The 17,122-nt window shown below is 43.2% G+C and overlaps 1 protein-coding gene across 1 annotated transcript in view; it reads right to left on the reverse strand.

Moving 5' to 3' along the window:
- The window catches only part of COL6A6 (collagen type VI alpha 6 chain), a 119,129-nt gene extending 104,709 nt beyond the window's left edge, over window positions 1-14,420 (reverse strand). The window contains 7 exon segments of the mRNA XM_052642887.1: window positions 2,422-2,997; window positions 5,966-6,523; window positions 7,662-8,222; window positions 9,317-9,356; window positions 9,358-9,938; window positions 11,223-11,810; window positions 14,354-14,420. Of these exon segments, the coding sequence (XP_052498847.1) occupies window positions 2,422-2,997; window positions 5,966-6,523; window positions 7,662-8,222; window positions 9,317-9,356; window positions 9,358-9,938; window positions 11,223-11,810; window positions 14,354-14,420 (2,971 nt within the window).
- Between the last annotated feature and the right edge of the window lie 2,702 nt (window positions 14,421-17,122).

Raw genomic sequence — 17,122 nt, forward strand, 5'->3', positions numbered from 1 at the left:
TTGATGCTTTTGAACTGTGGTGTTGGAGAAGACTTTTGAGAGTCCCTTGGACTGAAAGATGGTCAGACCAGTCAATCCTAAATGAAGTCAGTCCTGAATATTCACTGGAAGGACTGATGTTATGGATGAAACTCCAATATTTTGGCCATCTGATGCCAAGAGCTAACTCATTTGAAAAGACCCTGATGTTGGGAAAGATTGAGGGCAGGAGGAGAAGGGGATGACAGAGGATGAGAGAGTTGGATGGCAGCCCCAACTTGATGGACATGAGTTTGAGTAGACTCTGGGAGTTGGTGATGGACTGGGAAGCCTGATGTGCTGCAGTCCATGGGGTTGCAAAGAGTTGAACATGACTCAGCGGCTGAACCGAACTGATAGGGAAATGCTATTTTTGAAGGTGGTGTTTTAGCTTATGCCACCCTGTGGTCCCATTAATTGGAGAAAAATCAGAGACACACAACCATGTCACAAAGTCAGTGTGAGGATAGTCCCACATCCTTTTGGGCTTCTCTTTTCTGTTTGGCTTCACACCATTTTCTTTTCTGAGATGCCGGAGAACTGGAGGTGCTGTGACAGAAAATGAGTTTTCACCTGCAATCTAGGCTTAACTTCCAGAAAGCTCATTGCCAGTAGTAGCATAACAAGAAAAATAAATGACACACCCACCCAGGGATGCGAACAGACAGACAGATGGTCTTTATTATTGACTTGGCCTTGCTGGCCAGCTGAGTCAATAAGCACTTTTCTCGTTTCTGGCAAATTGAGTTTTAAGACTCAAGACTTCCAGCCTATATCTAGTCTCTTTGCCTCTTAACCAGCCCACTTTCTGGTGCATACAGGCAAAAATGTCCACTTGGGAGAAATGATTTTGAACAATGCACTATGGTTTAGAGATGTTGCTCTTGTCTTATCACAGCAAATTAACAAAAAGAATGTGAAAGGCCATTGCCAGTGAATGAGTTATGCTTGGCACATGCTCATATGTGTTCTTCAGCCTTCTGGAAAGCATTAAAATTTCCTTGAATTCCCCATAGAGCTCCTCACTGACCTAACTTTATTAATTCTCATTTTAGTCTCAAAAAAGATGAAAGATATCTTGAGATTTCTGTAGCTGAGATAAGCAAGGTAGAGATAAACTATCGGGTGAATAGATCCTTCAGGAACTGATTAGTTCATTAAATTCCTTTGTTTCAGATTCAAATAAAGGAAATAAACTTTCTTTGTGCCCAAGGGAGAACATTCAGTATAAAAATTCAGTTTCAACTTCTACAGCGGACTTGAAAAGGTCAGTCTGAATTGAAGACATTGGCCAATAGAAGGTAAGAGACTCATCCCAGCTTTTGTTGAGATCCAGATGGATTTTGTTAGTTTTGTGAACGAAAAAGATAGTAGCTGTAGTCTCAGGAGGCACAGCATATGAAAAACAGGAAACTTAAATAATTTTTAAAAGGAACTGCACCAAGATATTGAAATCCTAGATTAATATTAACTCTCCTAACAAAAATACTTGGTATTTTTAGTAAAACACATCCTAATAAAAATACTAAGGAGTTTTAGAAGACCATAATCTCCCTTTGATATGAAATTGTAAATTGGCAGCTGAACAAATGAGTGAATGAATACACACATGCATGGATGTGGCAACACAATTTCGAGCTGCCAGAACAGAAACATGGCATCTAGGGCAGAAGAAGTCCTGCATGCTCTCTGCTCTGGAAACATCTGAGGCTAAAATTGGGTGTTTAGCACTGGGCTCCATGTTTCAAATGAGCCTGTGCCATAACAGAAACATGTGAAGGCGCAGGGAACTTCTGGACTGGAGGAGATAGGACTTCAACCAGTGGTTCTGAGCAAGAGAGGGACTTGATTTCTTGTGTAAAGAACAGAAAGAAGAACTTTCTGTGGGTGAAAGTGGCATGCAAAAACCCATTTGTGTTCCAATAAATATCGCCTGTTCAAAACATGGTGAATTTTGTTGGTTATTCATTTGAAATATAGCAGGACCTACTGTGCAGCACATGGAGCTCTGCTCAGTGTTCCGTGCCAGCCTGGGTGGGAGGGGGCTTGGGGGAGAATGGAGACATGTGTACGAAGGGCTGAGTCCCTTCACTGTTCACCTGAAACTACCACCCCATTGTTCATCGGCTATACCCCAATGCAAAATGTTTCTGGTGTCAATAAAAATTAAAAAAAATTTTTTTTAATTAAAAAAGGAAGTATAGCCCCTCTTCATCAACAAAAGAAAAAAAATGGCGAATTTTCCATCACTGGAAGAATTTAGGCAGAGGTGAGTAGGAATGCTGTAGAAGGTTGAAGATTCCACAAGGTGGGAACTTCTACAGAACCTTCAGTGCCCCATTTGGTTTCCTGCTTATTTGGACCTCTTCTGATAATTAAGAAAATGTAATGGATGAATCTTACCTACTTTTGAAGTGTTACATATGCTGGCAGACACATCTGAAAATATCCCCTTCAGACCTCCAAAAGTTTCCACGAAGAAGTACTTGTCACTCGATCCTGCCATGGCCAGCAGCTCCACAGGGTTGGCACCGGCGATGCCCACGGCCAGGACAAGGATGCCCTTGTCCCTCAAGGCCTTGGCTGTAGCATTGAGCTTATCGGCATCGTGGGATTCCCCATCGGTGATCACGATGAGGACCTGGGGGACCCCTTTGTGCAGACGGCTGCCCCGGGCTTCGGTGAACATGTGGTCTGAGAAGCCCAGGGCCTCAGCGGTGTAAGTGTTGCCCCCCATGGGCTGGTCATTCTGGAGCACCGAGATCACCTCCCATTTGGTGTCAAGGTTATCCAGATAAAATAGCACCTCCGGGTCATCCGCGTACTTCAGAGCCCCAAACCGGACGTGATTCTTGCCCACATCAGCTTTTTTCACCAAGTCAATCATAAAGTCCTTCATGATATTGTATTCATCGTGGTCAATGCTGCCAGAGCTGTCAATTACAAACACGACGTCTAAAACTTCAATGCGCTTGCATTCTGAGCGAGGAAGGCAAAGGAAAACTGATGAGATTAGCCTTGCATGTCATGGGGGACTCACACCCCCCACCCCGTCCCCCCGCATTTTAAATGCCAGGGTGTCCCCTCCATGGGATCAAGCTGTGCATCTGAATGTCCGCTCTCTGGATAACAGACACAATACACATACTCATTTGTGTGTCTTTTAGGACAAGGCAGATGTGACATGAAGCCTGCTGCAGTGGGTGGGAAGTGGGTGGGGTGATAGTCACAGGGCCTCAGAGATAAACATGACAAGTGCTTTTGGACCAAAGAAACCCAATTCATAATTCTGGGGAAGTTTTCCTGTATAAGTGGTACCTTCAACATGTGCTTTCATTTATACAAATTTGTCTGATTTTTTTTTTTTTTTTAAGCCACAAGGATCATGAGGTTTTATTCTTAAGATAAACCTTGGGGGAAATGACCAGATGAAAATAAATTTGGCAACACTATATTTTCTTCATTGCTAACTTTCCAAGGTTGTATTTTCTCCTTTTTTGACTTCCTTAAAACATAATCTGTATTCATGTCTGGGCTTTGTTATAGAAATGAGCCCATTTCACACTTGGCCCAACCAAGTGATCCTAGCATGACCTCTCATTAACTTTTTAAATGTGGGGTCAATGCCATGGAAAAGTTAAGTAATCCATGTGTGTATCACATTGTATTCTCAAGGTGCAGAGTTCCAAACCCCAACTCATTCATTCTAGAGAAGTGGAACTGTAGGATGGTGAATGATATAGTCCTTATGTAGCACCGTCTGTCTATAGGCCCGAGGAAGGTATGTTTCAACTGCTACCTCATCCATTTTGGAGAAATGGAATTGTGAAAAGGTTTCCCTAACTCTTCCCCAAGGCTCACCACATTCCCTTCTTTGTGGTAGGGCTGTTGCACACCCTTAAGCCAATACACTTACCCACCCAACTAGAGGACACATGTAATAGAGCCACGACCACATCACCCAGAAAGCCTGGTTCCACACAAACAGAAACGTCCCCTGGGCCTTCAGCTGCTCAGCAGAGCCTGCTTGGATTACCCGGGAGGCTGCAGGGTAGCCTGTTCAGTCAAAGCACCCTTCAAAGGGGTCGTACTTGTTTTGGTTGGAGTTACCAGGACGCACAATCCAGGTGTACCCCTCTAGCCACAAAATATAGATCGCAGTCACCAATACTTCGAGTGCAGGTTGGACAGAACTGTTATTTGAACAAGATGATGTCCCTTTTTTTTCCTTCAAAATTCCATTAAGATTCATCTCCTTCATAGAAGTTTTTCAGAATGCCTCTGTTGTCAGGCCCCATGGGTCCCTTATTTCTGCTGAACCTTTATTACTTTCATTCTGCAGTACCCTGGGAACACAATGATGACTACCCATTTATTTCCTTTGAAGCATCCATTGCTCAAGTTCCTATATCTTATCCCTCCTTTATAAGATTTAATAAATATCAACATGTTTTTACAAAAATTATCTCATTTCATAGAAGTATTTTAAAAGTTTTAAAAAATTGTAAAATGAACAAACATAAATAGCGGATGTTAGGTCAGAGGGGAGCCACCTTATGCAGGGGCTACCTCCCTCTACTACCTGTCTTCAACAGACCACATGTTGCCCCTAAACTCAGATTATATGAGGCTGGGACCCTGCCTCAGGGTGGAACCGACTCTGTACTATAATTCATGCTCCTGTGCTCCCTGCTGGGTCAGGCTGAAGCCAGACTCTGGCTGAGAAAACCTCCTGGCTTAACTCCTACCCATGCCCTGTCCTGCTTTCCCTACTTCTCTTCTGAAGACACTTCAATAAATCAAAACGTCTACAAGTAACAAGTGCTGGAGAGGGTGCAGAGAAAAGGGAACCCTCCTGCATGGTTAGTGGGAATGTAAATTGGGGCAGACACCAGGGAGAACAGCGTGGAGGTTCCTTAAAAAAAAAAAAAAAATAGAACTGCTATATGATCCAGCAATTCCACTCCTGGGCATAAATCCAGAGAAAACCATATAATTCAAAAGATACATGCACCTCAGTGTTCATAGCAGCACTTATACTAGCCAAGACGTGAAATAACCTAAGTGTCATCAACAGATGAATGGATAAAGATATGGTGTGTATATATATATATACTCACACAACTGAATATTAGTCAGTCATAAAAAGAATGAAATAATGTCATTTCCAGCAACATGGATGGACCTAGAGATTATCATACTAAATTAAGTCAGACAGAAAGAGACAAATATTATCTATCACTTATTTGCAGAATCTTAAAAAAAAAGATACAAATAGACTTATTTACAAAATAAACTCACAGACATAGAAAACAAACTTATAGTTACTAAAGGGGAAAGTGGGGGAAGGGATAAGTTATGAGGCTGGGATTAATACTATACATAAAATAGACAACCAACAAGGATCTATTATATAGCACAGGGAGCTATACTCAATATTTTATAATAACCTAGAAGGGAAAAGAATATGAAAAAGAACACACACACACATATGCATGTGTGCACACACACTGTATGTAGGTGTAACTGAATCACTTTGCTGCATGACACTGTAAATCAACTAGACTTCAATAATTTTTTTTAAGCCATAAGTAAATAAATCGCTTCCATAAGAACTCCTGATTCAGATTCTACTTCTAGGGAACCAGACCTAAAATCCTGTACGGTACTATTTTCCTTAAATGGAGGATTCATCCCCCTACTGCTTCGTCTACAAATGGGAAAGAACCTAGGTAGATCTGAATTGTTCCTTACTGTCTGATTTTAACAGTTCTGTTGAGGAAACCTGCATTTCTATATGTGAGCCAAAAGCCACTAGGATAAATAGTTCAATTGAGCAAAACCGGTGTATAGTGTTCAAATAGTAGATTGCTTAGTTCAGGAAGCAAGGACCCACATGGATGTGTGGTGTTTCAGTGATCCCCCTGGTGAATATGCCCATGCTTACCTTCACGGGGGCTGCATATTCCAAAAACAAGGTCATCCTCAATGTGCTGCAGAATGTCAAAATTCTCAACATAAAAAACCATCTCTGGCCTCCCGCTGATCTCCTCCAGCTGGGTGACATTGGAGCCAAACACCCCTACAGAGTAGATGATGATGCCTTCTTCCCGAAGTGCCACCGCTGGGTCCTTGACTATGTCCTGAGCCTCGCCATCCGTGATGAGGATGAGGAATTTCCTGACGTTGGGCCGGGCTCCCTTGGCAGGGCTGAAGTACTGAGACACAAACGTCAGGGCGCTACCCGTCAAGGTGGTTTCTCCAATGTGAGCCATTCGGTCTATGGCATCTGAAATCTCCCCCTGGGATGTGTATCTGTTGAGCTGAAACTCTTCCTTATTGACGTCGCTGAACTGGACCACACCGATTTGCACTCGATCTGCTCTGATCTGAGATTTGCTCACCAGGTTTTTCATAAATGTTTTCATTTTGATGAAGTTCTCTAGTCCTATACTGCCAGAACTGTCCACCAGGAACATGATGTCGGCCTTCATCTCTTTGCAGGCTGCATGGGAGAAAGGAGATGGGCTATTCAAGTCGGCTTCATGTGAAAAGATGAAGAGTGAACAGGAAAATCTAAAACACAAACAGTTCTATACGATGTTAAGCATGTGCTTGCTAAGGCTTGTTAGCAGGTAAATAAAGCTTTGAAGATGATGAAGGGGAGCCTATTCTCTTTATTATTTAGAAATCTGCTTTAACGTATAGCCCAGGGCTTCTCAACCTCAGCACAACTAACATTGTGGTTGGAGAGTTTGTACTGTGGAAGGCAATCCAGGCACTGTAGGATGCTGAAGGATGTTCAGCAGGATCCCTGTACTCTACCTGTTAGATGCCGTTAGCATCCCCCCAGTGATGACCACCAAAGGTAAATGTCTCTAGACATTCCTAACCATCCCCTAAGGGACAAAATCACCCCTGGTTGAAAACTACTGACCTAACTCTAGAAGATTTCATACAAGTTTTATTAAAATTAAATAAACCCCAAATACTCCTTAAACTCAGAAATCATTCGATCATATTACACATGCAGTGGTCTAATGATAGATCTATCCTCATAGGAATTTGTGGCGATATACTAAATAATACTTCTTAGAAGCCAATTAACTAGCACTCCCCCCAGTTATGACCAGCAACCATGTCTTTAGACATTGCTAACTATCCCCTGGTGGGGGGAAGTCGCCCCTGGTTGAAAATTACTTATCTAGCTCTAGAAGATTTTTATACAAGCTTCGTGAAAAAGCAATTTAAATAAACAGAAAACGCTCTTTTTATGCATCAAATAATAGTTAGAGCAACACTCTAATAGGTCCTCCATCTTGTTCTGGAGAATAAACAGCTCCACAAAGTGAAGAAGTTTCAGCTGGGATATTTATGCCCTTTCTCCACACCTGCAATGTCAAATACTGCAGGGTGCAGAAGCCGACCATATTGGATGGAGAAACAACAAGGTCCTACTGCATAGCACAGGGAACTATACCATAAATGGGAAACAATATGAAAAAGAATGTTTATATATGTGGCACCGTAGAGCAGAAGTCAACAGAACATTGGAAAGCAACTATCCTTCAACAACAGAACATTTAAGAAAATACTGCAGGGAGGCAGTTTGCGAGCTGAAGTCCAGAGGTAAGGGGGCCTACCTTCTTCAGCACAGATTTCTTGAACAACCTGGTTTCTTATGTCTTTCAAGGCATCAAAGTCATGCACATAGTAGACCCGCTTCTCCCCGCCGGCGATTTCACGCAGCTGAGTCTGGTTAGCCTCCCTGACCCCGATGGCGTAGACGTGGACGAGCTCCTCTCTCAGTCTGTTTGCAGGCCCCGAGACGCTGTCCCGGGACGCACCGCCGGTCAGCACAACGAGGTGGGAGGGCACCTTGCCTCCCCGCTGCCGCTTTGCCTTCTGCAGCAGCCCCAGGGTGAAGTTCAAGGCGGCGCCCGTGTTCCTGTTCCCGCCCATCTGCCTGATGTTCTCGATGGCCTTTCCCACGTCGTGCTTGTTCGTGTATTTACTGATCTCAAATTCCAAGTCCCAGCGGTCGGCGTACTGGACAGCCCCAACCCGCACCTTTTGGGGAGCGATGTTGAACATCCCTGCGACCTCTGACAGGAAGGTCTTCATCTCCTGGAAGTCTGTGGCCTGGGTGCTCCCGGAGCCATCGATGAGCAGGTAGATGTCTGCTTCCTCCGTGTCCACACAACCTAAAATGCAACCCAAAACTGAGTGTGGCATCTGGGCAAGTGGGACAGACACCCGGAGGCAGGAGAGAGGGAGGGCCAACGGCGGCCTCATCAGACAGAAAACACGGAAACAGCTTCTTGGCGTGAAAGATCTGTTCTGGTGCCGTGACTCGGGGGAATCTTAGCATTGGGTGGGTCAGTTGTTTAAGACCATTTGCATCGAGAATCGGAGTCCATTTAAATATAGGAAAAGATCAGAAAGAAAACTTGAAGACGCTTTCTATAAGTCGCTTCTCTTACCTGGGAGCAACTGCTTAGCAAAAGGTCAGGTGGAGCTCTGTTAACTAAAGAAGGTATTTAACTGGACATGGTAGACCTAGGAGTCATTTGCTCGTCCACAGCTGCTCAATTAGCACAACAGGGGTAGTGTCAGGGGCCTAGTTTACACCGGGCAATGACACTTCTGTGGTCAATGTGCTATAAATACATGCTGAAGGATGCAGACATGTGTACGTACACTCTGTGTATGCACACATGATTTATGTAGCATACACGTCTATGTAGGAACTATACAAGCACCTTGCTCTCTGTCGCCTTCTAAACTCGCTGATACTAGAAGGGTACTTCCCAGCAAATTCATTACCCTGTCCTCAGTCCAGATCATGCTTCCTGTGTATTCTCTAAATTGGAATTTGAGGCTGAGGGAAAGAGAGAAGGGAGAGAAAAGTCCACACACAAAAAGAAACTAAGGAAAGAGCAGAGAAACGCGAGAGGCAAAGTCAAGAAATGAAGCAGGGCAGGGGGAGAAATAGCTAAGGAAGGTGTTCTGGGGTGTCAAGAAATAATGAAGAATAGAAGAAAAGCTGCACAAAAGAAGAAATTTTAAAAAATCCCTTCTTCCCATTCCAGCACTTCAATAGCTTTTATTCTCTGCCAATTTATATTTCCTATTATTGGTTAAATAAAATTAAATTATTGGGTTAAATTAAAAAACCAGGAACTCAGCTCTCTCTCCCTGCATCACACCCACCAAGTCCTTGTGCAGACAGAACACCTGCAAGACAGGAAAAAAGCAAAAGGATGAGGCTAATCCTGCTCTCCACAGGAGGCTTTACCGGCTTTGAGGGTTTCGGTCCTCTCGGAAATGACAGAGACCGGTGTGTGTGATCTGATTCCGCAGCTTCTTCAGAAACGTCTGGTTGTGGGCAGCCAGGTCAGAGAAGGACTTCAGCTGGGACACGTACTGCTCAGCAGGGTGAGACGCAATCTTCTCCAGCTGGGTGTTGTTGGCCCCCTCTAAGCCAATGGTGAAGACAGTCACCCCCTGGCGCCGGAGGTTCACAGCGGCCTTGGTCACGTTGTCCTGGGACGGGCTGTGGGTCACGAGCACAGCGATCTGCGGTACCCCCTGGTTCTTCCGACTGCCGTGCTGTGCGCTGAAGACTTCCTTCCTGATCTTCCTCAAGGCGGCTCCAGTGTAGGCCTTCCCGGCCAGGGGAGCAAGGCTCTGGATGTCCTGCAGAACCTCCGACTTGTTTACGCCCCTGCTCAGCGTGCTAACCACCTTCGTCTCATTGCTATAGGCCACGAGGCCAACCCTCATGCAGTGCTCCTTGATGTCCAGAGCAGATATGCTTTCTTCCAGGAATTCTTTAAGATAGTCAAATTCCTCCCAGCTGCTGTTGGTGGACATATCCAGCAGGAACACAACGTCAGCCACAGAAGGGCCCTGGCAAACTGCGGGCAAGGAACAAACAGGCAGAGTTTTAATTCAGCATCTCTGCTCAGCACTAAAGACATGTAGAATTATGAGCAATTATAAATAGAATACACATAGAATAACCAAGCAATTTTGCACAAGAAGGAAGGAGGTATCCAAACTGATGATGAAGCTGAGATCAAAGTTTTCTGGGCCCAAAAACTGGACCTTAAGCTCACCTCCAGGCTCTAATTTCTACATCTGTAAAATACAGGTAACAACAATATTGATCTCATAGAGTTGTTGTAGGGATTAAATGAGATCATGTCAAGTTTAGCATGGGGCCTGGCACATAAACAGTTACTCAGTTAACAGAAGCTGTGGCTATCATATTAAAATCCACCACTAACATCGGCAGTTACAGTCCAAACATTCTTAAGGGATGGAAATGTAATAGCAGTTAATGTTCTAATATTTTATCTGGGGAAAATGCTAGTAATAAGATTCCATATTTTCCTAGATTACTACAAGAAAGCATTCTCTATTGTCAGTATATGTCACTTCACTCTGACAACCAGACATAATGTGAGTTTATTATGTCACTTGTCTGGACTTGTACGCTTAGAGCAAATTTTTGTTGTTGTTGTTTTTACTAGCTCTCCCCTGTCCCTGTCGTGAGTGATGTTCATAAATGCTTGGCCATCCTTGCTAATAGAATAGTACAAGGGGACAGACCAAGAGAGCAGGTTGGAGCTGGAGCGGAGCATGGGAAAGCTAATTTAGAACAGAGCTGCAGGAAGGAGCAAGTACGGGGCTGATCCCACACAGGTGTGGCTCTAATCCCAGACCACAGTCTGGCCCAGGGTCAGGTCATATCGCTTCCAAGAGCGCCTGCAGCTTCCTCTCTGTGGAACGGAGGTTTTGGACTCCCAGAAGTTGTTTTCAAGCTGTAACAGTCTGTGGTGACTTTATATGGCTTTAGGAATTAAGGATTCTTTTAGGAGCAAATTGTCCTTTTAAATGAACCAGAAATGAAACTACGTAGCAGCTGAAGCCCAAGGAGAAAGCTCAGATAGCTGGGTGGCAGGGAGGAGGCAGCCTACAAACAACAGGCAATAAGATAAGTGAAACATGGAAAACCAAGGCTTCCCAAGTTTATTGGATTAAAAAGGCCACAATTGTGGGGCATGCAGAAATTAACATCTGAAAATGCAGGTCAGCTTTTGCGGAAAGAGATGTTCACAGAGTCTGCATCCTTTCCTCATGCTGATTTTCTGAAAGTATTTTCTCATCATCATCGCTACACATGTGCCCTGACCCACCTTCCACAAGGACGTCATTGACTGCTCCGTCCTTGTACTGAGCTGCAGCCTTGAGAATCTGCGTCATGTTTTGGGAGAACGTGCTGAGGTCCCTGACTGTCCGGAGGCTGTAGTGGAACTGGCCCGTGGCCATGGCCTTCAGGGTCTTCTCAGATGCCCCCTGCATTCCCACCGAGATGATCCTCACCCCATCTTTGCGGAGTGCTTCGGCGGCCTCTTCCACAGCATCTTCGGACTCGGCGGAAGCCAGGACCACCAGGATCGGGGGAAACTGTTTCCTGTCCCTCCCGCTTGAGAAGTAGGCCCTGCGCACCTCCTGGAGAGCCTTCCCAATCCGCAGGGAGCCCCCCAGGAACCCGAAGTTCTTCTTGAGGTGGTTCAGCATGGGGCCCCTGCTCTTGAAGGTGCTGAGCAGGAACTCTCTGTGGAGCCCATCACTGTACTGGGCCAGGCCCACGTGGTACTTATCAGCCTCTATGGGGAGGCTGCTGATCATCTTGTTGATGAAGGTCTTCACAAACGGGAAGGACTTAATTCCCAGGTGGTCGGAGCTGTCCACCAGAAACACCACATCAGCATATTCCGGACCTACAAATCCACAGACAAACGCAATGAGACCAAACTTCAAACATTTACTACCAAGCTTAATGCCAACCATATGGGAAAAACTTACTTCCCTCTTTTACTTGTATTTGTAATATCTTTCCAATGCACTGAAAAATAATACATATTCTCTCAAGAAAAGTATTTGTTTCTTAGGCTAATTATTTTATACACCTCATTTGAACTGATCATGAAATTAAACACCACTTTTGCAAGGAATTAAGTAGAAATAGCTAAATATAAAGAAGTAAAATATGGGTTTTTACATGTTTAGTGGATAATTTCCCTTTGTGTCCTTTTCTTCTTTCAGAATTTGACCTCAGTTTATAGAAACAAGATAAACAGTTTCATTGAGAATGAATCAAATTTGTTGAATGGAGAAATCTAAAAACTAGCCTTTCATTTTGACTTCTTTTTAAACAATACAAGACCTAATTAACTTATAAACATATTAAACTTATAAACATATTAGTTTTACATTCAAAGTGTCAAATTGATGAGTTTTAAAAAATCCTAAAAATCATAAATATGAGATGTATTTATCTATCTTAAAATTATTTATGACATCTTTTGATGAGTCATGAGTGGGCATTATAATTGGTAAATTTATTCTTACATATGAAAAATGTGGACAGAAACCAGTATACCTTAAGCTAGGAAAGAGATTATAGTTTAAGTTTCTATTGACAATGTAATTTTTACATAGGAATGCAATGCTTTGCTGAGCTTTTAAGGCTTCATTCAATGCCAGATTGAATGTTAGGTATGTGAAATTATATTTGTATTATATTATATTATATTTGACAGAGAAGCATTTGGTTCAAGCACAAAATATAATTTGCTGGTGGTTTGTCTGCTGGCTTTAATTCAGAGCTCTCATGACTGCACTATAAGATCCATTTCTTGTCCAGGGAAGGGAGGGACATACCTGTGTGTGTCTCGATGTTGTATGTTTAAGAAAACACAGTGTAACTGAACAGGCAATGTGAGTACTAACGTTGTTATCAGCTAATTCTCCCAGCTCTGTCAAGCCATTTGACATACTTGGGCCTCAGTTTCCTCATAATTAAAATGGGTAGATTCGACTAGAAAATACCTAAGGTCTCTCTTTACTCTGATACTCTGATTATCTGAAATAGTTACTATATAAATTCTGATCAAATTAAAGGAACTTCAGTCTTTTCCTGTCAACAACTGCTAGGAAAACAGCCTTAGTACCCCTGCATGTTACTTTATTCTCTTTCGAGCAGTCTAATCAAGGCATAGTGGATTCCAATCGTCCTTTCTTTTCTTCTAAGCAACCTGATTTCAGCCAGTTTGAGATTCCTTTGATGATCATATATCCAGCAGCATCTCCGGGAAAATACTAAGTGAGGGGGAACCAACGAGAGAAGGCTGGGACCCCTCCAAGAACTGTCAGGTGGGGACTGCCCAGGGTGGCTCAACTTGGGACCAAAAGTGACCTTTCTATTCATAGACAAATCCCCACATCCTGTGTGGAGAAAAAAAATGTTGCCACTGGCACAGGACGGGCCCATCACTGTATCTGAACCATGGAACAACTGGAGAAAAAGCATCGCCTCTCTTTGAAAAGCTTAATATCAGGCCCAGTGAGACACAAAGGAATATGTTTTCAGGGCAAAGAAGAATTTATCTCTCCAGAAAACTTGCTTCCAAGGTCAGAGTCCTTGAAAGCAAAACAAAACAAAACTGTAAAACCAATCTAGGTGGCCCTGGACAGGAAGTGCCTGATTATTTAGGAGGTGGGACTCATTGGAAAAGACTTTAATGCTGGGAGGGATTGGGGGCAGGAGGAGAAGGGGACGACAGAGGATGAGATGGCTGGATGGCATCACCGACTCGATGGACATGAGTCTGAGTGAACTCCGGGAGTTGGTGATGGACAGGGAGGCCTGGCGTGCTGCGATTCATGGGGTCTCAAAAAGAGTCGGACACAACTGAGCGATTGAACTGAACTGAACTGAACTGAACTAAAGGGCCGTGCAGGCTTGACCAGTATTTTGACTTGAACTCCATTGGACATAGACTGCTGACAGACAGTGGACTGCTCTGGAGTTCCCTTTTCAGGGTAAAAGCACCTGCTTTACAATAAGCAGACACAAAGTTTAAACTGGAGCCAAATCTGGATGTTTGACCAAGACAAATATTTTGGAACAAACAAACTAGGAAGAGACATTTCAAATTTTCCAGGCCTGAACTTAATGTGAAAAGAGAAGGTTGCATGAAAATACAACCTCCCAGAAGACCTAGAAGAAGTTGAAACTGAGGACAAGAAAACAGCTCTCATATCTTTCTATCATGAAAAGGGAATAAACCTCAGAAACAATGATTTTCCAAGGAACATGGGGTGACATCAAAGAAACTGAGCTGCCACTCCCCACCCCGCCCACTATTATCACAGTCAAAACAAGACAAAATTCTTAAATTTTAAGCAAGTCAGACTCATATATTATCTATTTTCCATAATGAGAATTAAAGAAATGAATTCCTTTCATTATTTTCCTTACCAGAATGTTGGTTGACAGAAACATGGGAACAAATTATTATAAGGAACAAAATAAGCAGCATTTTCATATTTTAACCTGAAAAATCGCCAACCGGAAATCTGAAAAGGCAAAAACATAAACATCTAAAATTGTGTATATTACTTAGAAATCAAGACTCACACACATATGAGCACACAAAATTACATAATAAATTCGGTGCAACAGAAGACAGGGAGTTTCTGAGGTTCCCTGACTATTTGATCTGTGGTTTGTGGAAAAATGAACCACCAACATTTACAACATTTCATTTCAATCACTCAGTCATGTCTGACTCTTTGTGACCTTATGAATTGCAGCACGCCAGGCCTCCCTGTTCATCACCATCTCCCGAAGTTTACTCAAACTCATGGCCATCGAGTCAGTGATGCCATCCAGCCATCTCATCCTATGTCGTCCCCTTCTCCTCCTGCCCCCAATCCCTCCCAGCATCAGGGTATTTTCCAATGAGTCAACTCTTCCCATGAGATGGCCAAAGTATTGGAGTTTCAGCTTTAGCATCAGTCCTTCCAAAGAACACCCAGGACTGATCTCCATTAGAATGGACTGGTTGGATCTCCTTGCAGTCCAAGGGACTCTCAAGAGTCTTCTCCAACACCACAGTTCAAAAGCATCAATTCTTTGGTGCTCTGCCTTCTTCACAGTTCAACTCTCACATCCATACATGACCACTGGAAAAACCAAAGCCTTGACTAGACGGACCTTTGTTGGCAAAGTAATGTCTCTGCTTTTGAATATACTATCTAGGTTGGCCATAACTTTCCTTCCAAGGAGTAAGCGTCTTTTAATTTCATGGCTGCAGTCACCATTTGCAGTGATTTTGGAGCCCCAAAAACTAAAGTCTGACACTGTTTCCACTGTTTGTCCATCTATTTCCCATGAACTGATGGGACCAGATGCCATGATCTTTGTTTTCTGAATGTTGAGCTTGAAGCCAACTTTTGCACTCTCCTCTTTCACTTTCATCAAGAGGCTTTTTAGTTCCTCTTCACTTTCTGCCATATGGGTGGTGTCGTCTGCATATCTGAGGTGACTGATATTTCTCCCAGCAATCTTGATTCCAGCTTGTGCTTCTTCCAACCCAGCATTTCTCATGATGTACTCTGCATATAAGTTACATAAGCAGGGTGACAATATACAGCCTTGTCATACTTCTTTTCCTATTTGGAACCAGTTTGTTGTTCCATGTCCCGTTCTAACTGTTGCTTCCTGACCTGCATACCTGCATATAGGTATCTCAAGAGGCAGGTCAGGTGGTCTGGTATTCCCATCTCTCTCAGAATTTTCCACAGTTTATTGTGATCCACACAGTCAAAGGCTTTTGTGTAGTCAATAAAGCAGAAGTAGATGTTTTTCTGGAACTCTCTTGCTTTTTCCATGATCCAGCGGATGTTGGCAATTTGATCTCTGGTTCCTCTGTCTTTTCTAAAACCAGCTTGAACATCTGGAAGTTCACGGTTCACATGTTGCTGAAGCCTGGCTTGGAGAATTTTGAGCATTACTTTACTAGCGTGTGAGATGAGTGCAATTGTGTGGTAGTTTGAGGCATTGCCTTTCTTTGGGATTCGAATGAAAACTGAGCTTTTCCAGTCCTGTGGCCACTGCTGAGTTTTCCAAATTTGCTGGCATATTGAGTGCAGCGTTTTCACAACGTCATTTGTTAGGATTTGAAATAGCTGAACTGGGATTCCATCACCTTCACTAGCTTTGTTTGTAGTGATGCTTTCTAAGGCCCACTTGACTTTACACTCCAGGATGTCTGGCTCTAGGTGAGTGATCACGCCATCATGATTATCTGGGTCATGAAGATCTTTTTTGTACAGTTCTTCTGTGTATTCTTGCCACCTCTTCTTAATATCTTCTGCTTCTGTTAGGTCCATACCATTTCTGTCCTTTATCGAGCCCATCTTGGCATGAAATGTTCCCTTGGTATCTCTAATTTTCTTGAAGAGATCTCTAGTCTTTCCCATTCTGTTCTTTTCCTCTATTTCTTTGCACTGATCGCTGAAGAAGGCTTTCTTATTTCTTCTTGCTATTCTTTGGAACTCTGCATTCAGACGCTTATATCTTTCCTTTTCTCCTCTGCTTTTCGCTTCTCTTCTTTTCACAGCTATTTGTAAGGCCTCCCCAGACAGCCATTTTGCTTTCTTGCATTTCTTTTCCATGGGGATGATCTTGATCCCTGTCTCCTGTACAATGTCATGAACCTCCATCCATAGTTCATCAGGCATTCTTGTCTATCAGATCTAGTCCCTTAAATCTATTTCTCACTTCCACTGTATAATTATAAGGGATTTGATTTAGGTCATACCTGAATGGTCTAGTGGTTTTCCCTACTTTCTTCAATTTAAGTCTGCATTTGGCAATAAGGAGTTCATGATCTGAGCCACAGCCAGCTCCTGGTCTTGTTTTTGCTGACTGTATAGAGCTTCTCCATCTTTGGCTGCAAAGAATATAATCAATCTGATTTCGGTGTTGACCATCTGGCGATGTCCATGTGTAGAGTTTTCTCTTGTGTTGTTGGAAGAGGGTGTTTGCTATGACAAGTGCTTTCTCTTGGCAAAACTCTATTAGCCTTTGTCCTGCTTCATTCCGCATTCCAAGGCCAAATTTGCCTGTTACTCCAGGTGTCTCTTGACTTCCTACTTTTGCATTCTAGTCCCCTATAATGAAAAGGACATCTTTTTGGGGTGTTAGTTCTAAAAGGTCTTGTAGGTCTTCATAGAACCGTTC

This window comes from Budorcas taxicolor, chromosome 1 (assembly GCF_023091745.1).
Source record: "Budorcas taxicolor isolate Tak-1 chromosome 1, Takin1.1, whole genome shotgun sequence".
In the NCBI taxonomy this organism is placed as follows: domain Eukaryota; kingdom Metazoa; phylum Chordata; class Mammalia; order Artiodactyla; family Bovidae; genus Budorcas; species Budorcas taxicolor.